Source organism: Anolis sagrei, chromosome Y, assembly GCF_037176765.1.
Source record: "Anolis sagrei isolate rAnoSag1 chromosome Y, rAnoSag1.mat, whole genome shotgun sequence".
Classification (NCBI taxonomy): Eukaryota; Metazoa; Chordata; class Lepidosauria; order Squamata; family Dactyloidae; genus Anolis; species Anolis sagrei.
Window position 1 is genome coordinate 12,563,704 of NC_090035.1, and position 24,384 is coordinate 12,588,087.

Below are 24,384 nucleotides of genomic sequence, written 5' to 3' on the forward strand. Positions count from 1 at the left end.
GTTCAAGACCTTGCAAAACTACTATTCCCAGGATTGAGCCATGGCAGAGAAGGCTCAAGATTTTGCAAAACTACAATTCCCAGCATTGCACGACATTTGGCCATGGCAAATAAGGTTCAAGACCTTGCAAAACTACTACTCCCAGGATTGAGCCATGGCAGAGAAGGCTCAAGACCTTGCAAAACTACAACTCCCAGGATTGCATGGCATTCAGACATGGCAAAATAAGTTCAATAACTTGCAAAACTACTACTCCCAGGATTGCACAGCACTGAGCTATGGCAGAGAAGGCTCAAGATCTTGCAAAACTACAACTCCCAGGATTCCATCACATCAAGCCATGGCAGAGAAGGCTCAAGACCTTGCCAAACAACTATTCCCAGGAAAGCATGGCATTGAGCCATGCCAGTTCAACCAAAGTCTGGACAGTCTTTGGCAGGGAAGGGTCAAGACACTGCAGAACTACAACTCCTATTCATTTGACAGTGTAGATGCTCCCTAGCCAAGTGTTGGAAGTGATTGATTTAGAAGCACCCATAGTTTTGCATCTTGCGGTTGTGAGTTCAGAGAGCTTGAAAACCAAAGTTTGGTATGAAAAACATTTTTCCACCGATGTCCATCTTTTTCTGGAAGGAGATCCAAGAAGGAGAGCCATTGAGGTCTACCAAAGAAGTTCTGGAGATGTTTCGGACACCTGCACAAACCAGCCTCCCAATTGGGTTTTTGGTCAAAAGTGGATCACAGGCGCAAGGGGAAGACATAGTTCCGGGGCAAGAGGCCCGTTTTGACCCCGATCTTCCCTTTCCACCAATTGGGGTCAGAAGCATCCAGGATCTCAAGAACGTCTCCTCTGCGGAAACTCAGCTGGGAAGGGTTTTCGGCCGAGAAATTGAACTGGGCTTGGACGAACTTTGCCTTCTTGGGCTGCGGAAGGAAGAAGAGAAGAGAGACACTGAGTAAGAGGAAATGTAGTTCAACTCAGAATCAATATTAGAGAGTATCTTACTTTCCCTGCCATGGCTCAGTTCTATAGACTCCTGGGAGTTGTAGTTTGGATTCAATAGCACTGGGCCATGGCCGTTCACGTAGTGCCAAACTAGAATCATAGAATTGGAAGAGACCTTGTGGGCCATCCAGTCCAACCCCATTCTGCCAAGAAGCAGAACAATTGTGTTCAAAGCACCCCCAACAGATGGCCATCCATAGAAGGAGCCTCCACCACACTACAGAGCAGGGAGTTCCACTGCTGAACAGCTCTCAAAGTCAGAAAGTTCTTCACAATGTTCAGGTGCAATCGCCTTTTCTGTAGTTTGAAGCCATTGTTCCGCGTCCTAGTTTCCAGGGCAGCAGAAAACAGGTTCGCTCCCTCCTCCCTATGACTTCCTCTCACATATTTATAGAAGGCTATCATGCCATAGAATCATAGAGTTGGAAGCTTTTAAACAGAGGCTGGATGGCCATCTGTCAGGGGTGCTTCGAATGCAATATTCCTGCTTCTTGGCAGGGGGTTGGACTGGATGGCCCATGAGGACATGGGCTATCCTGTCCAACTCTATGAATCTATGATTCTAAGAGACCTCATGGGTCATCCAGTCCAACCCCCCCCCCCCGCCAAGAAGCAGGAAAATTGCAAAGCACCCCTGACAGATGGCCATCCAGCCTCTGTTTTAAAGCCTCCAAAGAAGCAGCCTCCACCTCACTCCAGGGCAGAGCGTTTTACTGCTGAACAGCTCTGACAGTCTCCACTCAGTCTTCTCTTCTGCAGGCTAAACATGCCCAGCTCTTTAAGCAGCTCCTCATAGGGCTTGTTCTCCAGACCCTTGATCGTTTTAGTTGCCCTCCTCTGGACACATTCCAGCTTGTCAACATCTCCCTTCAATTGTGGTGCCCAGAATTACAGAATCATAGAGCTGGAAGAGACCTCATGGGCTATCCTGTTGAACCCCCTGCCAAGAAGCAGGAAAATCACATTCAAAGCACCCCCGACGGATGGCCATCCAGCCTCTGTTTAAAAGCCTTCAAAGAAGGAGCCTCTACCGCACTCCAGGGCAGAGAGTTCCACTGCTGAACAGCTCTCACAATCAGGAAGTTCCTCCTGATGTTCAGATGGCATCTCCTTTCTTGTAGTTTGAAGCCATTGTTCCATTGCATCCTAGTCTCCAGGGAAGCAGAAAACAAGCTTCCTCCCTCCTCCCTGTGATGTCCCCTCACATATTTATACATGGCTGTCATGTCTCCTCTCCGCCTTTTCTTCTGAAGGCTAAACATGCCCAGCTCTTTAAGCAGCTCCTCATAAGGCATGTTCTCCAGACCTTTGATCATTTTAGTTGCCCTCCTCTGGACACATTCCAGCTTGTCAACATCTTTTCAATTGTGGTGCCCAGAATTGGACACAATATTCCAGGTGTGGTCTAACCAAGGCAGAATAGAGCATGGGTAGCATGACTTCCCTGGATCTAGACACTATGCTCCTATTGATGCAGGCCAAAATCCTATTGGCTTTTTTTTGCCGCCGTATCACATTGCTGCTCATGTTTAACTTGCTGTCCATGAGGACCCCGAGATCTTTTTCACACGTACTGCTCTCGAGCCAGGCGTCTGCAATGGAGAGGGGCACCTGACCTCTTGCATTTCACCGTGGTCTCGGAGGAAGACCTCTCGCTTCTTGCCGATACTGTGACTCCGGTAGAAATCCACCAGTTCATTGATGGAGTTGAACTTCTCGTCCCAGAGGTGGTACTTCCCTCTCTTCTCCCGGAGGACCTTGAAGTGGAGGACTTCATCGCTGCAGCTGGAAGGAAAGGAAGTGGAGCAAAGTTAGAAATAGTTCAGTTTAGCCAGGAAAAGTCATCGTTGCTCTCCAAAGGTGCATCCACACTGTCAAATGGATGCAATTGGTCATGAGTTGAACTGCTATGGGAGTTGTAGTTTGAGACCTCTGTGATATTAGACAGGCTAATCTGTGTGCTTTCTTTGGAAAGGCATCAGACTTGGAGCAGGAGAGCAGTCAGTAGGTGCATTTATGCCAGGCATGGGCAAACAACCTACCGGCTGTTAGGAATTGTGGGAGTTGGAGTCCAAAACACCTGGAGGGCCCAAGTTTGCCCATGCCTGATTTACACTACTGAATGAGTGCCATTTGGTATTTCTTGAGCTGCCATGCTTCAGTGCTATGGAATCACGGCAATTTTGCAAGGTCTTGAGACTCCTCTACCAAAAGAATGCTGATGCCTCGCCAAACTACAAATCCCAGGATTATATTGCATTGGGCCATGGTGGTTAAAGTGGGGTCAGACTAAATCCATTCTACTCTGGGGATGCACCCTCAGTTCAACTAGAATAGACCTAGCGAAATAGTAAGATATACTAATGTGAGATACACAAACACACACACACACACATTATACACACACACACACATGCATGCACACACACACATTTTAAAACTACATAAAGGTAGAGACTAAGGTGAACCTCTACACTTTCAAAGAAATGCAGCTTGACACCACAGATATGAAATCCTGGAAGTTGTAGTTTTACAAGGTCTTGAGGGTTCTGTGGTGCCTTACCAAACTACAACTTCCAGGATTTCCAGGATATTGACTCTTGGAAGTTGTAGTTTTACAAGGTCTTAAGCCTTCTCTGGTGCCTTGCCAAAATGCAATTCCCAGTATCCCCAGGATATGGAATCCTGCAAGTTGTAGTTTTTCAAAGTCTCGAGCCTTCTGTGGTGTCTTGCCAAACTACAACTTCCAGGATATCCAGGATACAACTTCCTAGTTTTCCACAATCTTGAGCCTTCTCTGGTGCCTTGCCAAAATGCAATTCCCAGTATCCCCAAGATATGGAATCCTGGAAGTTGCAGTTTTCCTAATACTTGAGCCTTCTCTGGTGTCTTGTGAAACTACAACTCCCAGGATACCCAGGATATGGAATCCTGCAAGTTGTAGTTTCCCAAAGTCTTAAGTCTTCTCTGGTGCCTAGCCAAACTACAACTTCCAGGATTCCCAGGATATGGAATCCTGGAAGTTGTAGTTTTTCAAGGTCTTGAGCCATCTCTAGTGCCTTGACAAATTACAACTCCCAAGATATGAAATCCTGGAAGTTGTAGTTTTTCAAGGTCTTCAGCCAAACTACAACTCCCAGGATTCCATAACATGGAGCCATATTTCCCTTAGTGTATCCAAGAATAACATCTGCCAAGGTTTCGAAAAGAGAGATTTGGAAAGTTTGTACTAAAACCCGGAGCGGATCAGTTGCCGTGCTGATGTGGAAGCCACTCTCTTCCACACCCAAATTTAAGATAAACTCTTAAAAAATAATTGCAGACGTAGCAGTCTTGCCTGTCCCATCCCGGAGGCATGGGATGGTGTTTGGTGTCCAGCCAAATATGACCGTAATGTTCACATTAAAATGTAATTTGCCTCCTTTGCCCTCGTTTGCCATCAGATGTCAGCTGAAGCAGGTCGTTTACAAGGCTGGCAGGAAAATGGTACTTTTTGAAATGGAGATTGACTGCTCGGCTTCAAGCGGTGACTTGAAAACAGGTCAGATGACGCAAGGAACATTTTCTTAATGATCCCCGTATGGTTCAAGAGCCAGAATACACATCCAGTATTTACCAAGAAATATATCTGAACAGCAGCAGAGAAAACAGTGGGAAGGCGGCCAGGGAATGTCCAGAAAAGTTAAATAGGGAACTTTCAATCACATCTGTTATTTTAATTTGTAAGTCAGTTATCTTCAGCTTAGAATGATCCTATGAATGCAGATATATAGGGCATACATAAAATTAAGCAGACTAATCTTTGAAGTTTCTTTAGGAAGACATCAGAATTGAGTTCTCTAGCGATGCATCTACTTCAGGAATGAGTAAACACAGGCCAGGTGGCTGGATGTGACCGCTTAGGCTCTTTTCTCAGGCTCTCCTCTCTCTCACCATCCTATACTTCCTTCCTTCTCTCATTCCTTCCTCTTTCCCTCCCTCTTTCTCTTTTCCTTCCACCCTTCCGTTCTTCCTTTCTTCCCTCTCTCCCTCTTTCTCCTTCCCTCCTTCTCTGTTTCCTTTATCCTCCCCTTCCTTTCTTCCCTTCCTTCCTTCTTTCCTTCCCTCTTTCCTTCTTCCCCTCCTCTCTTTTTCCCTTCCTTCCTTCCCTCCCTCCTTACTACCCATTTGTCTTTCCCTCCCTCTTTCTTTCCCTCCCTCCCTTTTTTTCCTCCCATTTTTCCCTTCCACCCTTTCATCCTGCCATCCTTCTCTTTTTCCTTCCTCTTTCCCTCCCTCTTTATCTTTCACTTCCACCCTTTCGTCCTTCCTTTCTTCCCTCTCTCCCTCTTTCTCCTTCCTTCTCTCTTTCCTTTATCCTTTCCTTCCTTCCTTCCTTCCTTCCTTCCTTCCTTCCTTCCTTCCTTCCTTTTTGTCTTTCCTTCCCTCTTTCCTTCTTCCCCCTCTCTTATTTTCCCTTCCCTTCCCTTCCCTTCCCTTCCCTTCCCTTCCCTTCCCTTCCCTTCCCTCCCTCCCTCCCTCCTTCCTTCCCCCCTCCTTCTTCCTTACTTCCCTTTTATCTTTCCTCTTTTCTTCCCTCCCATCCTCTTTTTCCTTTCATCTTTCCCTTCCACCCTTTCATCCTACCATCCTTCTCTCTTTCCTTTCTCCTTTCCTCCCTCTTTCTCTTTCTTCTTCTCTTTCACTTCCATCCTTTCATCCTTTCCTTCTTCCCTCTCTCCCTCATCTTCCCTTCCTTCCCTTCCTTCCTTCCCTTTTGACTTTCCTCCCGTCTTTCCTTCTTCCCTCTCTCTCTTTTTCCTTCCATCCTTCCCTTCCACCCTTTCATCCTTCCATCCATCTCTCTTTCCTTCCTCCTTCCCTCCCTCTCCTCCTTCCCTTCTGTCCTTCCTTTCCTTTAGTCTTCCTTCCCTCTTTCCCCTTCCATCCTTCCCTTCCTCCCTCCTTTCTTTCTTCGCTTTTTTCCTTCCCCCTTCTCTTCCTTCCTTCCATCCATCCCTCCCTTGCCCATCCTTCCTTCTCTTCCTCTTTCTCCTTCCATCCTTCCTTTCCTCCCTTTCATCCTTCCTTCTCTCTTTCCTTCCTCCTTCCCTTTGTTCCTTCCATCACCGGGCAGCTAGTCCTTCTAGCAGGGAGTGCTACCATGCGGCCTCCAAGTTAGAAAGTTTGCCTATCCTTGATCTGCACTGTACAAGTAATGCAGTTTGATATCACTTTAGTTGCCATGGCTCCATGCAATAGGAGTTCTACATGGTTTTTAACCTTTTCTGCCAAAGAGGGCTGATACCTCACCAAACAACAACACCTAAGACTCCATAGCATTGAGCTTTGGCAGTTCAAGTGGGGTCAAAGTGCATTAACTTTACAGTGTAGATGCATGCTCCAAGGAAATAAAATATTTGCTGGTGTAGGCAGGTCTCATGGATGCTCTCAGCTTTCTGCCCCGGGGCAAAAAATGACGTCCAATGATCTGTAGCTTGTAAAAAAAATATATGTCCCAATGTAACAGATTTATGAACTGCCTTGTTTCCAAGATGAATGACGCCTGGTTTTTTAAATATCCCTTTCCCACTTGGAGTTTGGAGCCGGATGGGAGGAGAACGGCAATGAGGTAAAGGAAAGTATCCGGCCAAAATGTATGCTGATGACTTGTGGCATAAATTGTAAACATGTTTCAAGAAAGCCAGGGTTGTGTCCACACTGCAGAATGAACACAGATCAACACTACTTGAACTGTCACAACTCAGTGCTACAAAATCAGGGTAATTGTAGTTTCAAAATATAGGTGCACCCATGGTTGCTTGGCCAATAACACTTGCTGAAATTCCCTTTTGTATGCAACCATTAAAGGCACGGGAGCCCTAGCCAGGTTTAAATTTGGCAACCTTAACTCTTTTGCATCTGATTACTTTTATTGCCTGCTGCAACCCACTTATATCAGGGAGATCTGGTGGCTCACCAAACTATAAATCCCGGGATCCCATAGCATTGAGCCATGCCACGACACTGTTGAATTAATACAGTTTGTTACTACTTTAATTGCTCAAAGCTAGGAGTTGTAGTTTGCACTTTTGGGCACAGAATGCTATGGACCAGGCACGAGCAAATTTTGGCCATCCAGGTGTTTTGGACTTCAACTCCCACAATTCCTAACAGCCTCAGACCCCTTCCTTTTCCCTCTCAGTCTAACCCTAACCCAAAAAGTCCAAAACAAAACCCTGCATTTGCAAAAATTCCAAAGCAAAACCCCACGTTTGGCAAAAATTCCAAAAGAAATCCTCTCTTTTTTACAAAATTCCAAAAGAAAATCCTGCATTTGCAAAAATTTGAAAACTAAGCACCACATTTTGCAAACATTCCAAAACAAAACCCCATGTTTTGCAAAAATTCCGAAACAAAACCCCACATTTGCCAAAAATTCCAAAAGAAACCCTCACTTTTCACAAAATTCCAAAAGAAAACCCTGCATTTGCAAAAATTTGAAAACTAAACCCCACATTTTGCCAAAATTCCAAAACAAAACCCCACTTTTTGCAAAATTCCAAAAGAAAACCTTGCATTTGCAAAAAATTGAAAACTAAACCCCACATTTTGCAAACATTCCAAAATAAAACCCCACGTTTTGGAAAAATTCCAAAAGAAACCCTCACTTTTTACAAAATTCCAAAAGAAAACCCTGCCTTTGCAAAGATTTGAAAATTAATCCCCACATTTTGCAAAAATTTCAAAACAAAACCCCATGTTTTGCAAAAATTCCAAAACAAAACCCCACAATTTGCAAAATTCCTAAAGAAAACCTCACTTTTTGGAAAAGCGGGAAAAGGAAAGGGGCTGAGGCTGATAGGAATTGTGGGAGTTGAAGTCCAAAACACCTGGAGGGCCAAAGTTTGCCCATGCCTGGTGTTGATGCGCCCATCAACTGCTCTCCTGTTCCACAAGCCTGATGTCTTCCCAAAGAAATTGCACCAATTAGGCTGCTTAATTTCATAAAGGTCTCATAGGTCTCAACGCTATGGAGTCCTTGGATGTGTACCTTTTACAGAGTCTCTAGCAGGCATGGCAAACCTCAGCCCTGTGGGTGTTTTGGACTCCAGCTCCCACAATTAGGCCCTTTCCTTTTCCCTTTCCTTTTCTGCTTAAGCAGCTGAGTGGGGAAAAAGAAGGAGCCTGAGGCTGTTAGGAATTGTGGGAGTTGAAGTCCAAATCACCTGCCCATGCCTGACATGTTGTTGAAGGCTTTCCTGGATGGAATCACTGCGTTGCTGTGAGTTTTCCGGGCTGTATGACCATTTTCCAGAAGCATTTTCTCCTGACGTTTCACTCACATCTATGGCAGGCATCCTCAGAGGTCGTGAGGTCTGTTGGAAACTAGCGAGGTGGGGTTTATATATCTGTGGAATGTCCAGGGTGGAAGAAAGAAGGCTGTTTGAGGCAATAAATTTTGCAATTGGCCACCTTGATTAGCATTGAATGGCCTTGCAGCTCCAAAGCCTGGCTGCTTCCTGCTTGGGGGAATTCTTTGTTTGGAGGTGTTAGCTGGCCCTGACTGTTTTCTGTCTGGAATTCCCCTGGGTAATATTGTGAGTTTACTTGGATGTGTGGCCATGTTCCAGAAGCATTCCCTCCTGACGTTCCACTCACATCTCTGCCAGGCATCCTCAGGGAGGTCTGTTGGAAACTAAACAAATGAGATTTATATATCTGTGGATTCATAGAATCATAGAGTTGGAAGAGACCTCGTAAGCCAAGAAGCAGGATTGTCCTTTTGCCTAACCGAATGGGACAGAAGCAAATGGCTGGCGCTCTTTTTCAGCTCTGAAACTATTTTGAGAGTTTGCATTTTCAGGGCTTGGCACGGAATCGGGATGAGCGCACAGCCTCGCAGCTTGGGGTCTGCCCTTTTAAATTGGTTGTCCTTGGGAGGTGTAGCGTGCCAGGCAGTTGGCATGGGTGTTGCCACCTTCTTTGGGGAGATGGGTTCCAACTTGAATCTGGATTTGGCCCATCCCTCCCTTCCTCTGGGGCATCATTTTTGGCAAATGAGTGCCATTTTGGGGAGCACATGAAAGGGGTATTCGTCAATGCCAGGGCTGTGGAGATGCTATTAATGTTGGATGTTGGATAGGCCTCAGGGTGTGACTTGAGGTGCATCTACACCAGGTATGGGCAAACCCCATCCCGGCGGCTAGATGTGGCCCCTTAGGCTCTTTTTTCAGGCTCTCCTTTCTTTCACCATCTTACCCTTCTTTCCTTCTCTCCTTCATTCTCCTTCCCTCCCTCTTTCTCCTTCCTTCCTTCCTTCCTTCCTTCCCTCCCTCCCTCCCTCCCTTCTTTTTTCCTTACCTCCCTTTTCCTCCCCGCCTCCATTCTCTTCCACCCTTTCATCCTTCGTTCTCTCTTTCCTTCCTCCTTCCCTCCCTCTTTCACCTTCCATTCTTCTCTTTCACCCTTTCGTCCTTCCTTCCCTCTTCCCTCCCTTTCTCCCTCTTTCTCCTTCCTTCCCTTTTGTCTTTCATTCCTTCCCTTTTTCCTTTATCCTCCCCTTCCTTCCTTCCTTCCTTCCTTCCTTCCTTCCTTCCTTCCTTCCTTCTCATCCACCCTTTCATCTTTCCTTTCTTCACTTTTGTCCTTCCTTCCTTCCTTCCTTCCTTCCTTCCTTCCTTCCTTCTCACCCACCCTTTCATCTTTCCTTCCTCCCGTTTTGTCTTTCCTTCCTTCTCTTTTTCCTTTATCTTCCCCTTCCTTCCTTCCTTCCTTCCTTCCTTCCTTCCTTCCTTCCTTCCTTCCTTCCTTCTCATCCACCCTTTCATCTTTCCTTCCTTCCCTTTTGTCTTTCCTTCTCTCTTTTCTTCCTCCTTCCCTACTTCTTTCTCCTTCCATCCTTCCCTTCCTCCTTTTAGTTGTTACTTCTTTCTCTTTTTTCTCTCCTTCCTTCCCTCCCTCTCTTTCTTTCATCCATCCAACCATCCGTCCATCCAACCATCCTTCCCTTCCACCCTTTTGGCCTTCCCTTCCTCTCTCCTTTTTGTCTTTGCCTCCTTCTCCCTTTCCTTCCTCCTTCCCTCCCTCTTTCTCCCTCCATCCTTCCCTTTCACCATTTCATCCTTCCTTCCCTCTTCCTTCCCTCTTTCCCTCTTTCTCCTTCCTTTCTTCCCTTTTGTCTTTCCTTCCTTTTCTCTTTTCTTTATGCTTCTCTTCCTTCCATCCTTCCCTTTCACCCTTCCCGCTTCCTTCCCCCTCTCCCCTTTTCTCCTTCCTTTCTTCCCTTTTGTCGTCCCTTCCTTCCCTCTTTCCTTTAAGCTTCCTTTCCTTCCTTCCATCCTTCCCTTTCACCCTTTCGTCCTTTCTTCCTGCTTCCTTCCCTCTCTCCCTTTTCCTCCTTCCTTTCTTCCCTTTTGTCTTTCCTTCCTTTCCTCTTTCCTTTATGCTTCCCTTCCTTCCTTCCATCCTTCCCTTTCACCCTTTTGTCCTTCCTTCCCTCTTCCTTCCCTCTCTCCCTCTTTCTCCTTCCTTTCTTCCCTTTTGTCTTTCCTTCCTTCCCTCTTTCCTTTCTGCTTCCTTTCCTTCCATCCTTCCCTTCAACCCTTTCATCTTCTCTTATCTTTTTTTTCCTTTCCTTCTCTCTTTTCTTCCTCCTTCCCTCCCTTCCCTCTGTCTTTGTCCTTCCTTCCTTCCTCCCCTTCGTCCTTCCTTCTCTCTTTCCTTCCTCCTTTCACTGGGCAGCCAGTCCTCCTAGCAGGGAGTGCTAGTATGCGGCCCCCAAGTCAGAAAGTTTGCCCATGCCTGATCTACATTGTCAAAGTAATGCAGTTTAATACCAATGGCTCAGTGCTATGGAACCCCGGAGTTTTAATTGTACATACAACATCTTGGGCCTTCTCTGCCAAAACTGCTGTGCCTCACCAAAACTACAATTCCCAAGTTTGCATAGCATTGAGCTGTGGCCATGAAAGTGACGTCAAGCTGCATTAATTCAACAGTGCAGATGCACCCGAATGGCATAGTTACTGCAAATATTCTAACTATATCATTTTCTCAGTTCTTGTGGGTTTTTTCGGGCTATATGGCCATGTTCTAGAGGCATTTCTCCTGACGTTTCGCCTGCATCTATGGCAAGCATCCTCAGAGGTGAGGTCATTTTCCATTCACTTTGTCAAATGGGAGGCACCTGCCCTCTTGTGTCCATAAGAACACCTACAGCTAATAGGACAGGCTGAACATCCCTTACCTGGAATTGCAAATTTTTCAATCGTCCACTTGGCTGGGTGAGACAGTGATGCCTTTGCTTTCCGATGTACTCGGACATTGCACAAAACCATTATGAATATATGGTTTGAAATTACGTTCAGGCTAATTCCACATTAAGACTTGGGCCCCACTTCCAAGATACCCTGTTTCCCCGAAAATAAGACATCCCCTGAAAATAAGACCCAATAGAGCAGTGTTTCTCAACCTTCCTAATGCTGCATCCCCTTCCTCATGTTCCTCATGTTGTGGTGACTCCCAACCATAAAACAATATTGGTTGCTACTTCATAACTGTAATTTTGCAATTGTTATGAATCATAATGTAAATATCTGATATGCAGGATGTGTTTTCATTCACTGGACCACATTTGGCACAAATACCTCCCAAATTTGAATACTAGTGGGGTTGGGTGGGGGATTGATTTTGTTATTTGGGAGTTGTAGTTGCTGGGATTTATAATTAACCTATAATCAAAGCGCGTTGTGAACTTCACCAACGATGGAACTGAACCAGACTTGACACACAGAACTCCCATGACCAACAGAAAATAGTGGAAGGTTTTGGTGGGCATTGACTTTGTGTTTATGGAGTTGTAGTTTACCTACATCCAGAGACCATTGTGGACTCAAACAATGATAGATCTCGACCAAACTTGGACATGGATACTCAATATTCCCACTGGTGGAGTTTGGAGGGAAATAGACTTTGACATTTGGGAGTTGTAGTTGCTGGGATTTACAGTTAACCTACAATCAAAGAGCATTCTGAACTCCACCAATGATGGAATTGAACCAAACTTGGCACACAGAACTGCCATGATGAACAGAAAATATATATATAACAGCAACTACAACTCCCAAATGTCATGGTCTATTTCCCCTGAACTTCACTAGTGTTCACATATGGGCATATTGAATATTTGTGCCAAGTTTGATCCAGATCCATCATTGTTTGAGTCCACAGTGCTCTCTGGATGTAGGCGAACTACAACTCCAAAACTCAATGCCCACCAAACGCTTCCAGTATTTTTTCTTGGTCATGGGAGTTCTGTGTGCCAAGTTTGAGCCTCCACCACACTCCGGGGCAGAGAGTTCCACTGCTGAACGGCTCTCACACTCAGGAAGTTCTTCCTCATGTTCAGATGGAATCTCCTCTCTTGTAGTTTGAAGCCATTGTTCCGCGTCCTAGTCTCCAAGGAAGCAGAAAACAAGCTTGCTCCCTCCTCCCTGTGGCTTCCTCTCACATATTTATACATGGCTATCATATCTCCTCTCATAGACCCCCTCAGGGGACCCGACCCCAAGGTTGAGAAACACTATAGCAGAAGTTTTGCTGAATTGCTAAATATAAGGCCTCCCCCAAAAGTAAGACCTAGCTCTTCCTGGGAGCTGCAATACTGTCCCTGCTGTACAAGTGGTCCAGGAACTGCTGTGGGAGATTGTAATGGTCTCCAGACAGTGTGTTGTACATGGAAATAATGGTAGTAACAAGAAATACTTGATAGGATTCAAAGTCTGTCCTTCTTCCCTCTTTCCTTTATGCTTCCCTTCATTCCTTCCATCCTTCCCTGGTTTGTGATGACAACTACTGTACGGTATATAATAAATGTTCTTTTTTTTTTGTTCAACGATAAATGAAAATTCTTCTTTGTGGAAAAATAAGACATCCCCTGAAAATAAGACCTAGCACATTTTTGGGTTCAAAAATTAATATAAGACACTGTCTTATTTTCAGGGAAACAGTATCTTATATATTTTTTTCATGTCAGGAGTGACTTGAGAAACTGCAAGTTGTTTCTGGTGTGAGAGAATTGGCCATCTGCAAATATGTTGCCCAGGGGACGCCCAGATGTTTTAATATTTTACCATCCTTGTGGGAGGCTTCTCTCATGTCCCCGCATGGAGAGCTGGAGCTGACAGAAGGAGCTCATCCACGCTCTTCCCAGATTCGAACCTGCGACCTGTCAGTCTTTGGTCCTGCTGGCACAAGGGTTTAACTATCCCAAAAAGCTATCCCAAAATCCAAAACATTTAACGTAGTTTGACCCACTTTCACAGCTGTGGCTCAAGGCTTATGGGATCCTTGCACTCTTTGACAGAGAAGGCAGAAGGTCTTGTCAAACTACAACTCTCAAGACTCCTAGTTTCACACTGCCTATCCCTTCTGACCGTAAACAACTTTCTTTCTCCTATTCGGTGAAACCTACGACAAACCGGACTTACTTTACGCTGATGGAGAAGTCTCCGGGGCTGCTCTCACTCTCTCGAATGAGAAAGGCTCCCCGAAACTGGCGTTTGAGGAGTGCTTTTTCGGCTCCTTGCCGCGAAATCTTGCCGGAGTACCACCTGCATGAGAGAAAGTCAGAAAGTGGCATCAATAATGCTGTAGCGATGCCAAAGGATGGGATCACAAAGATGCCAAACTTTTGGGCAGTGATTTTCAACCTTTCTAATGTAGCAACCCCTTAATACAGTTTCTCATGTTGTGATGACCCCCCAACCATTACATTATTTTTGTTGCTACTTCACAACTGTAATTTAGCTACTGTTATGAATCATAATATAAATATCTGATATGCAAGATTTACTGGATCAAATTTGGCACAAATACCCAATACACCCACATTTGAATACTGGTAGGGTTGTGCTGGGGATTGATTTTGTCATTTGGGAGTTGTAGTTGCTGGGATTTATAGTTCACCTGCAATCAAATAGCATTCTGAACTCCACCAACGATGGGATTGAACCAAACTTGACATACAGAACTCCCATGACCAACAGAAAATACTGGGTTTGGTGGGCAGTGACCTTGAATTTTGGAGTTGTAGTTCACCTACATCCAGAGAGCACCGTGGACCCAAACAATGATGGATCTGGAGCAAAAATGGAACAAATAATGTGCCCAAATGTGAACACTGGGAGAGTTTGGGTAAAATAGACCTTGACATTTGGGAGTTGTTGCTGAGAATTGTAGTTCACCTACAATCAAAGAGCATTCTGAACTCCATCAATGATGGAATTGAACAAAACTTGGCACACAGAATTCCTATGACCAATAGAAAATACTGGAAGGGTTTGGTGGGCAATGACCTTGAGTTTTGGAGTTGTAGCTCACCTACATCCAGAGAGCATTGCGGACCTAAACAATGATAGACCTGGACCAAACTTAGCACAAATAATGTGCCCAAATGTAAATACTGGTGGAGTTTGGGGAAAATAGACCTTGACATTTGGGAGTTGTTGCTGGGATTTATAGTTCACCTACAGTCAAATAGTATTCTGAACTCTACCAATGATGGAATTGAACAAAACTTCGCACACAGAACTCTCATGACCAACAGAAAATACTGGAAGGGTTTGGAAGGTATTGACCTTGAGTTTTGGATTTGTAGTTCACCTACATCCAAAGATCACTGTGGACTCAAACAATGATAGATCTGGACCAAACTTGGCACAGATACCCAATATGCCCAAATGTGAACACTGGTGAAGTTTGGGGAAAATAGACCTTGACATTTGGGAGTTGTAGTTGCTGGGATTCATAGTTCACCAACAATCAAAGAGCATTCCGAACCCCACCAAACTGACACAGAAACCTCGTGACCAACAGAAAATACTGTGCTTTCTGATGGTCTTTGGTGACCCCTCTGACATCCCCCTCGCAACCCCCCAGATGGGTCCCAACCCCTTGGTTGAGAAATGCTGCTTTAGGGGCATCAGTGGCGATACACTCTACTACTCACGGATGAGGCCGCATTTTGATGTAATTTTTGGGGACGAATCCTTCGACGCCAAAGAGCTCAGCTTTGTACCAGTTGAGGTCATCTTCCATGTTCAGGATCTGTTGGGAGGCCACCCCCCAAAAAGAAAAAAATAGCAGTGCATTAAGGGCCTTATAGGGGTGCAGTTCATTAGTGAGAGCAAAACCGCAATGTGAGAATGGCCGGTATTTTCCATCAGGCAGGTTTTCACTTCTAATCTTTCCCCACTCAGCGTGAGAAACTGCACTTTGGGTTGTGAAACAAAAAGAGGATCTGAGCTATGTCTCTCGGGACTTGATGGAACCAAACAACTCACAGGTGTAAGTGGGTGGCAGCAGATAGTAAAAGTAACCAGATGCAAAAAAGGGAGAGAAAAGTATCAGAATGAGGGTTGCCAACTTTAAATTTGCATAGGGCTCCTGTGCCTTTAATAGTTAGATAAGAAGCAAGTTTTGCTTCTCATCCATTGAGGGGTGCATCTACACAAGGCATGGGCAAACTTTGGCCCTCCAGGTGTTTTGGACTTCCACAATTCCTATCAGCCGGTCCCTTTGTCCCTATAGCAGACATGGGCAAATTTTAACTTGGGGGTCGGATGCTCGCACTCCCTGCTAGGAGGACTGGCTGCCCCGTGATGGAAGGAAGGAAGGAGGAAGGAAGGAAGGAAGGAAGGAAGGAAGGAAGGAAAGAGAAGGAAGGAAGGCGAAAGGGAGAAAGGGAAGGATGGAAGGCTGAAGCAGGAGTGAGGAAAGGAGGAAGGAAAAGGGGAAGGAAAGAAAGACAAAAGAGAAGGAAGGGAGGGAGGGAGGGAGGGAGGGAGGGAGGAAGGAAGGGATGAAGAGAAGGATCGATGGAAGGAAGGAAAAAAATAAAAAGGAAGGAGGAAGGAAAGAGGGAAGGAAGGATGAAAGGGAGAAAGCAGGAGTGAGGAAAGGGGGAAGGAAAGAGGGAAGGAAAGACAAAAGGGAAGTAAGGATGAAAGAGGGCAAGGGAAGGAGAAAGGAAAAAGAGAAGGAAGGAAGGAAGGAAGGGATTAAGAGAAGGATGGATGGATGGATGGATGGATGGATGGAAAGAAGCAAGCAAGGAAGGAAAGGATGGAAGGTGAAAGCGGGAGTGAGGGAAAGAGGGTGGAAAGAGGGAAGACAGGGAAGAAAAAAGAGAAGGAAGGATGAAAGAGTGGAAGGGAAGGGAAGAAGGAAGGAAAAAGAGAAGGAAGGATGGAAGTAAGGAAGGAAGGGAAGAAGGAAGGAAAAAGAAGGAAGGGCAAAAGGGAATAAGAGAAGGATGGATGGATGGATGGATGGATGGATGGATGGAAGGAAAAAGAAAGGAAGGAAGGAAGGAAGGAAATAAGGAAAGACAAAAGGGAAGGAAGGAAGGAGAAAGAGGGAGGAAAAAGGCAAGGAAGGATGGAAAGGAGGAAGGGAAGAGAGAAGGAAGGATGGAAGGTTGGAAAGGAATGGAGGGAGGAAAGACAAACGGGAAGGAAGGAAGGAAGGGAGAGAGGAAAGGAAGGGGGAGGGAGAAAGAAGGAGGCAAGGAAGGAAGGGAGCGAGGGATGGAAAGAGGAAGAAAGGAAGGACAAAAGGGCAGAAGGGAAGGAGAAAGAAGGAGGGAAGGAAAGAGAGTAGGAAGGAAGTATAGGATGTTGTGAGAGAGGAGGGCCTGAGAAAAGAACTCCAAGGGGCCTCCCGGCCTGGGTTTGCCCCTGCTTGCCCTGCAGACTGCTCTCTTGCTCCACGAGTCTGATGTCTTCCCAAAGAAATTGCACCGATTAGCCAGCCCAATTTCATGCAAGTCTCATAGGGGCGAATAGAGACTTTCACTGAGTCATGGTGGTTCAAGTACTGCCAAACTGCATCAATTCAACTGCGTAAACAAATGGGTTCATCTAGAAAACCATTCAAAGATATGCCATGTCTTCCGCCCAACGCCTTATTTGCCTGAGCCATATAATGGGCACACATCTTCCTCATTTACCTTGAGCGTGTCTCCTTTCTTGAAAGCCAGTTCATCCTTCTCTTCTGCCTGGAAGTTGTAGAGCGCAATAGCTTCCATCCTAAGGTTCAATGGAGACCTGGAAAGACATGCAGCTTTCCTCTACGTCGTTGTTGAGCCTCGCTGGCCTTTTTTTGCAGACGGGCCCCTTTTTCAAAGCTGGACTTTTGGGGAAGACCTGCTCGAAGCCTTCCTTCTGCAAAGCAATGCGCCCGGCTTCCTGAAGACAACAAGGTTTTGTTTTCTGGCTACCTCGTTTGCAGAAAAGAAGAAGCACACGGGGGAAATAACCCAAGTGTGAAGATGAGGCAGGAAACATCTTTGTGGGGGAAAGGAAGGTGTGAAAGACAGAAAAAGGGAAATGTCATCTGCGTAGATGGACCTCGGTCGCTTGGTGCAGAAAGAAGGGACTCCTTGCAGTTTTCTGTTTTAACACGTATATCTGGTATGGGGGAGAGTGTGAGACGTAGCACCAAAGTGCATGACTGGAGAAACTCTGCCCAATCTTTAAATTAAGTCCAGTGTCTTGCATAGCTTCATTAAAGTTTGGACTTAGGGTGTATCTAAACCAGTGGTTCCCAACCTATTTTTAACCAGGGACCACTTGACCAGGGACCACTTTGAGCAGGGACCATTTGACCAGGGATGACTTGACCAGGGACCACTTGGCCAGGAACCACTTGACTAAGAACCACTTGACCAGGGACCACTTTGACCAGGGACCACTCGACCAGGGATCATTTGACCAGGGACCACTTTGAGCAGGGACTATTTGACCAGGGACCACTTGACCAGGGGCCACTTTGAGCAGGGACCATTCACCCAGGGACCACTCAACCAGGGACCACTTAACCAGGGACCACTCGACCATGGACCACTTTGAGCAGGGACCACTCGACCAGGGACCACTTTGAGCAGGGACCACTTGACCAGGGACCATTTGACCTGGAATCACTTGACCAGGGACCACTCAACCAGGGACCATTTGACCAGGGACCACTTGACCAGGGACCACTCAACCAGGGACCACTTTGAGCAGGGACCACTTTGAGCAGGGACCACTCGACCAGGGCCCACTTGACCTGGAATCACTTGACCAGGGACCATTCAACCAGGGACCACTTTGAGCAGGGACTACTTGACCAGGGGCCACTTGACCTGGAATCACTTGACCAGGGACCACTCAACTAGGGACCACTCGACCAGGGACCACTAAACCTGGAATCACTTGACCAGGGACCACTCAACCAGGGACCACTTTGAGCAGGGACCACTCTCCAACATTAGTACCAAAATGGTTACGAATTGGTTTTTTTGTTAGATTCAGTTTGGTTATTTGGGGTGCTGATTCAGAAAATTGTATTGGATAGACCACATCAGCTCTAGTATCTGATACAGAACATAGGCCATCCAGTTGTCGCCATCTTCTGGCCCACAGAAAACCATATTTAATCATCTAGAGCTGATATGGTCTATCCAATGCCATTTTCTAAACCAGCACCCAAAATAACCCCAGGAATAGGCCTAAAAACAAGACACCAAGAAAAAAAATATTTTTGGTCGGGCTGTGTTATTATCCATAGTAGTAACAGTGAGGCTGCAGACCATATTTTAGTTCTTGCAGACCACCGATGGTCTACGGACCACAGGTAGGGATCCACTGATCTAAACTGTAGAATGAATTCAGTTTGACCCCACTTGAACTGTCTCTGCTGAATATTATGGAATCCTGGGATTCGTGGTTTGGTGAGAAGGTGTCAGACCTTGTGAAATTACAACTCCTGGAACTTCTAAGGGTGCATCTACACTATAGAATTGGAGCACTTTGGCACACTATGGAGACAGAGTCTGAAGAAACTCGGGCGCTCATTGGCAATTAGTGTTGCCCTGCCACTCTTTCCCCCATCATCCAGGGAAAAGGGGAGGAAAGTCGGAAACAGTCACTGCTAGGGCTCAATGCTACGGAATCCTTTGTTGGGAGGTGATTAGCTGGCCCTGATTGTTTCTTGTCTGGAATTCCCCTGGTTTTTTTTAGCGTTGTTCTTTATTTACTGTTTTAGAGTTTTTTAATACTGTTTTTTAATACTGGTAGCCAGATTACTGGGAGACAGCAAAGCCTAGAGAAGACAATTATGCTGGGGAAAGTGGAAGGCAAAAGGAAGAGGGGCCGACCAAGGGCAAGATGGATGGATGGCATCCTTGAAGTGACTGGACTGACCTTGAAGGAGCTGGGGGTGGTGACAGCCGACAGGGAGCTCTGGCGTGGGCTGGTCCATGAGGTCACGAAGAGTCGGAGACGACTGAACGAATGAACAACAACAGCCAGATTATGTTCATTTTCAATAAAAATTAGTTAAAAATGTAATACAATTGTCTGGTTGCTACTGACACGATAAATAATAAAATAAATAAATTTTCATGGTTTCCTCCTTTCTGTTGAAATTGTCCACATAGCAGTAAATAAAAACAAAACTCTTAAAAACAGGAGAATTCCAGACAAGGGCCAGCTAATCACCTCCCAACAATCAGGTTCAGCTAATCACCTTCCAACAAAGGACCCCCCCTGGGGGCAGTAAGAAGCCAGACCTTGAAAACTGCTAGGCCATTAAATGCTAATCAAGATGGCCAATGGAAACATTCATACTGACCGCCAACAGACAAGAGTTCTTTCTCCCACCCTGGACATTCCACAGATATACAAACCTCACTTGCCTAGTTTCCAAACGATCCCTCAACCTCTGAAGATGCATGCCAAAGATGTGGATGAAACTTCAGGAGAGAACGCTTCTGGATCATGGCCATACAGACCTAAAAACACACAACAACCCAGTGATTGCCTTCAACAATAAATAATAATTGCACATTTCAGCAGCTGCAAGCATTGCTTTGGGCACAAGAGGGCAGGTACCTCCCATTGGATCAAACTGCATGGAGAATATTTTCAATATAGAATCAATATATATATAAAATTATTCTACAGTAAAGATATTCTCCATGCAGTTTGGTCTGATGGGAGGCATCTGCCCTCTTGTATTATATATAATAATATGTGTTATATGTGTGTGTGTGTGTATATATATATAAAGGTAAAGGTAGTCCCCTGACATTAAGTCCATTCATGTCTGACTCTGGGGTGTGGTGCTCATCTTCATTTCTAAGCCGAAGAGCCAGCATTGTCCGTAGACACCTCCAAGGTCATGTGGCCGGCATGACTGCATGGAGCGCCGTTACCTTCCCGCCGGAGCGGTACCTATTGATCTACTCACATTTGTATGTTTTCGAACTGCTAGGTTGGCAGAAGCTAGGGCTGATAGCGGTAGCTCATGCCGCTCCCCGGAATCGAACCTGCACACACTAGCCGTCCCCTGCCACGCATTGCTGTGGCCCAGTCTTTGTATATCTGTTTTGTGTGTGTATATATTTGTGTACATGTGTGTTTGCGCATATATATATATATATATATATATATATATATATGTATGTGTGTGTGTGTGTGTGTGTGTGTGTGTGTGTGTGGTTTTGCGCATACATTGTAATGTAATTTTTGTTTTTTTGGCTTTGTAAGTCTCTTCTGCTGTGTTTTTCAGTGTGTTTGTGAGTGATGGTCACTTGTTTGCCTGATAGATGTATTGTGTCCAAATTTGGTGTCAATTCGTCCAGTGATTTTGCTGTGGCCCACATGGGGGTTCTATGTGGGAGGTTTGGCCCAATTCTATTGTTGATGGGGTTCAGAATGCTCTGTGATCATAGGTGAACTATAAATCCCATCAACTACAACTCCCAAATGTCAAGATTCTATTTTCCCCAAACTCCATCTGTGTTCATATTTGGACGTATTGAGTGCTTGTGTCAAGTTTGGTCCAGATCCCTCACTGTTTGAGTCCACAGTGCTCTCTGGATATAGGTGAACTACAACTCCCAAACTCAAGGTCAATGCCCACCAAACCCTTCCAGTATTCTCTGTTGGTCATGGGTGTTCTGTGTGCCAAGTTTGGTTCAATTCCATCGTTAGTGGAGTTCAGAATGCTCTTTGATTATAGGTGAACTATAATTTGCAGTTTGGTGAGGCACCAGCACTCTTTTGCAGCGAAGTTCCGAGACCTTGAGAAACTGCAGATCCCATGATCTTAAGGGTGTCAAGCCATGGCAATGAACACAATCCCGCTGAATTACAGTCGAGATGTGAGTGTGAATCTAGCCTGCCTCAAAAGGTTGTTGTGAGCAGTTTTCAAGAAGGACCAAAGCCAAGAATTCCACTGCGAAGGAATGGATGGCACACATGATAAGAGCCGTCATAAGCTAAGTTGGCAGAACAAGGATGGGGCGGCAAACGCCCCGGTGAGACATCAAATTAATCCTGGTTTCATCAACATCCGGGCGGAGCGTGAAACAGGAGACGCCACACCTGGATGGGAAGGTATGATTAAGACAGTTTGGCTGAGTGAGGATTCGAACCCAAGTCTCAAACTACTTTGAAGGTGTGGGTTTGTGTGACCATTTGTGGAAGCCTTGGGGATCCAAATTGGAGAGATCGAGGAGTGCGTTTCCCTCCAGGTCTTTTCTCATCTCCAGTTTGAAGGATGTAGACATTTCAAATTAGTCCCGACATTGCATTTGGTGTTGACAGATGTGCCAGGGAGGGATAATCTTTGATTCTTGGCCTGAGTTCAAGGACCGAATTAGATCCCTCTGTTTGTTTATTTATTGTGCCAGGAGCAAACCAAACAGTTGTATTGCATTAAAAAACAAACGAACAAATGAACCACAAAGTTTGCAAACTTGGTATTCGATTAAATGTCCTTTGACCACTATCTGGCCACTTGGAGTACCTCTGGTGTTGCTATAAGAAGGTCCTCCATTGTGCATGTAGCAGGGCTCAGGTTGCATTGTAGTAGGTCAGGGGTCCTCAACCTTCCTAATGCCGCGACCCCTTAGTACAGGTCCTCATGTTGTGGTGACCCCCAACCATAATGTTATTTTTGTTGCTACTTCACAACTGTATTTTTGCTACTGTTATGATTCGTAATCTAAATATATTATATGCAGGATGTATTTTCAGTCCCTTGGCACAAATACCCAATACACCCAAATTTGAATATTGGTGAGGTTGGGCGTGATTGATTTTGTCATTTTGTAATGCTGGAGTTGCTGGGATTTATAGTTCACCTAAAATCAAAGAGCCTTCTGAACTCCACCAATGATGGAATTGAATCAAACTTGGCACACAGAATTCCCATGACCAAGAGAAAATACTGGCAAGGTGTGGTGGACATTGACCTTGAGATTTTTGAAGCTGTAGTTCACCTACTTCCAGAGAACACTGTGGACTCAAGCAATGATGGATATGGATCAAACTTGGCACAAATACTCAATATGCCCAAATGTGGACACTGGTAGAGTTTGGAGAAAATAGACCTTGCCATTTGGGAGTTGTAATTGTTGGGATTTATAGTTCACTCACAATGAAATAGCATTCTGAACCCCACCGAAAGAATTGGACCAAACTTTCCACACAGAACCCCCATGACCTATACTGGTGGTCTTTGGTGACCCCTCTGACACCCCCCTCGCGACCCCCACGGGGGTCCCGACCCCCAGGTTGAGAAACACTGCAGTAGGTGGTCAGTGGTTTGCTCTTCTCCACACTCGCATGTCGTGGATGCCACGTTGTGGCCCCATTTCTTAAGGTTGGCTCTGCATCTTGTGGTGCCAGAGCATAGTCTGTTCAGCACTTTCCAAGTCGCACAGACTTCTGTGTGCCCAGGAGGGAGTCTCTCATTTGGTATCAGCCATTTATTGAGGTTCTGGGTTTTAGCCTGCCACTTTTGGACTCGTGCTTGCTGAGGTGTTTCAGCAAGTGTCTCTGTAGATCTTAGAAAACTTGCCTGATATCCGAACAGGGGATGGGCCGGAGATGTCACTGCCTTACTGCTTATTACAGGGAAAACCAGTTGATTCCTAATCTATCTAAAACTCCTCTGTTACGCCAGCTCCACTGGCTGCTGATCTGCTGCCAAACACAATTCAAAATTCTGGTTTTAACCTTTAAATGGTTTTGGCCCTGACTACATGTCCGAACGTACCTCCTGCTATGAATCATCACGAAGTTTAAGATCATCTGGAGAGGCCCTGCTCTTGATCCCACCTCCATCGCAAACACGATTGGTGGAGACAAGAGACAGGGCCTTCTCAACAGTGGCTCCCCGTCTGTGGAATACCCTCCCCAAAGACATCAGACTGGCCACCTTCCTCCTGTCCTTTAGAAGGAAACTCATTGAACTCAATGCTCTGGAATCACAGGATTTGCAGTTTGGTGAGGCCGCTGCCAGGGCTAAGCTCAATGCTTTGGGACTCTGAGAGTTGTAGTTTCCCAAGGTCTCCAGCCTTCTCTGCCAAAGAGTGCAAACTACAAATCCTAGAGTGGCAAAGCATTGAGCTCGATGCTCTGGAATCATGGAATTTGCAGTTTGGTGAGGCTGCTGCCAGGGCTATGGAATCCCAGGGATTGCAGTTTGAGCTATGCAATCCTGGGAGTTGTAGTTTCCCACGGTCTTGAGCCATCTCTGCCCTAGTATGCTGCAGCCTCACCAGACTACAGATCCCATAATTTCACAGCATTGAGCTCAATGTTTTGGGACTCTGGGAGTTGTAATTTCCCAAGGTCTCGATCCTTCTCTGCCCAAGAGTGCAAACTACAAATCGCAGAGTGCCACAGCATTAAGCTATGTCATTTAAAGTGGTCTCAAACTGCATTAATTATACAATGGAGACGCACCCGGAGAGGGGTAAATAAATATCTCACCAAACTACAACTCCCAGGGTCCTGTCGCACTGAGGCATGGTTGTTAAAGTGGTGAAAACTGCATTCCATCCACAAAGGAGATGCACCGAGGATCATGAATAAGAAATGGCAATCATAAAAGAAATAATGGTGGCTTTTGTCCTTGTATTGATTTCTTTAATGGTCCTCTAATGGAGCCAACCCACTGCAATTTGAAGATTGAATTGCATTGCAAGGAGGGCCCGGCAATTATCCTAACAAGATTTGGGGACAGAAAGAGGAACATGCACAGGGAAATAAAAAACGTGGATTTCTAATAGGAAAGGCCAATATCTCATTTGCTTTGAGTTTTCTTTAAAACACATGTAATTTTTAAAAGCTTTTCCAGGCCTTGGAAGCCATATGGCTCGAGGCTTAGCTCATTACCAAGGTTTTGTGGGTTTAGAAGCCTATTAGCTCGGGTTAAGCTGGTGGGTTCAGGAAGGTGGGCTTTCAGATTGATCCATTTCCACCCCAAGGAAATAAGCATATTTATTTATCGCTCAAATAATCTCGAAATCCATAATTTTAGCCAAGATACGTGGCTGG

The 24,384-nt window shown here is 45.6% G+C and overlaps 1 protein-coding gene across 1 annotated transcript; it reads right to left on the bottom strand.

Annotated features, from left to right (window-relative positions):
* Window positions 1-324: 324 nt before the first annotated feature.
* Window positions 325-17,325, bottom strand: LOC137095717 (GRB2-related adapter protein-like). The gene is made up of 5 exons (XM_067462519.1): window positions 16,998-17,325; window positions 14,997-15,094; window positions 13,477-13,599; window positions 2,623-2,791; window positions 325-924 (listed from the first exon to the last, which is right to left on the bottom strand). Exons 1-5 carry the CDS (start codon window positions 17,073-17,075, stop codon window positions 739-741), a joined length of 654 nt encoding a protein of 217 aa, XP_067318620.1. The 5' UTR covers window positions 17,076-17,325; the 3' UTR covers window positions 325-738.
* Window positions 17,326-24,384: the final 7,059 nt, after the last annotated feature.

Coding starts and splice junctions, on each gene's coding strand:
- LOC137095717 (XM_067462519.1), bottom strand. CDS start 17,075: ATGGAAGCTATTGCGCTCTACAACTTCCAGGCAGAAGAGAAGGATGAA. Junction 15,095..16,997: donor AGAAAGGAGACACGCTCAAG/GTAAATGAGGAA, acceptor GCCTCCCAACAG/ATCCTGAACATGGAAGATGA. Junction 925..2,622: donor ACCACGGTGAAATGCAAGAG/GTCAGGTGCCCC, acceptor TTCCTTCCGCAG/CCCAAGAAGGCAAAGTTCGT.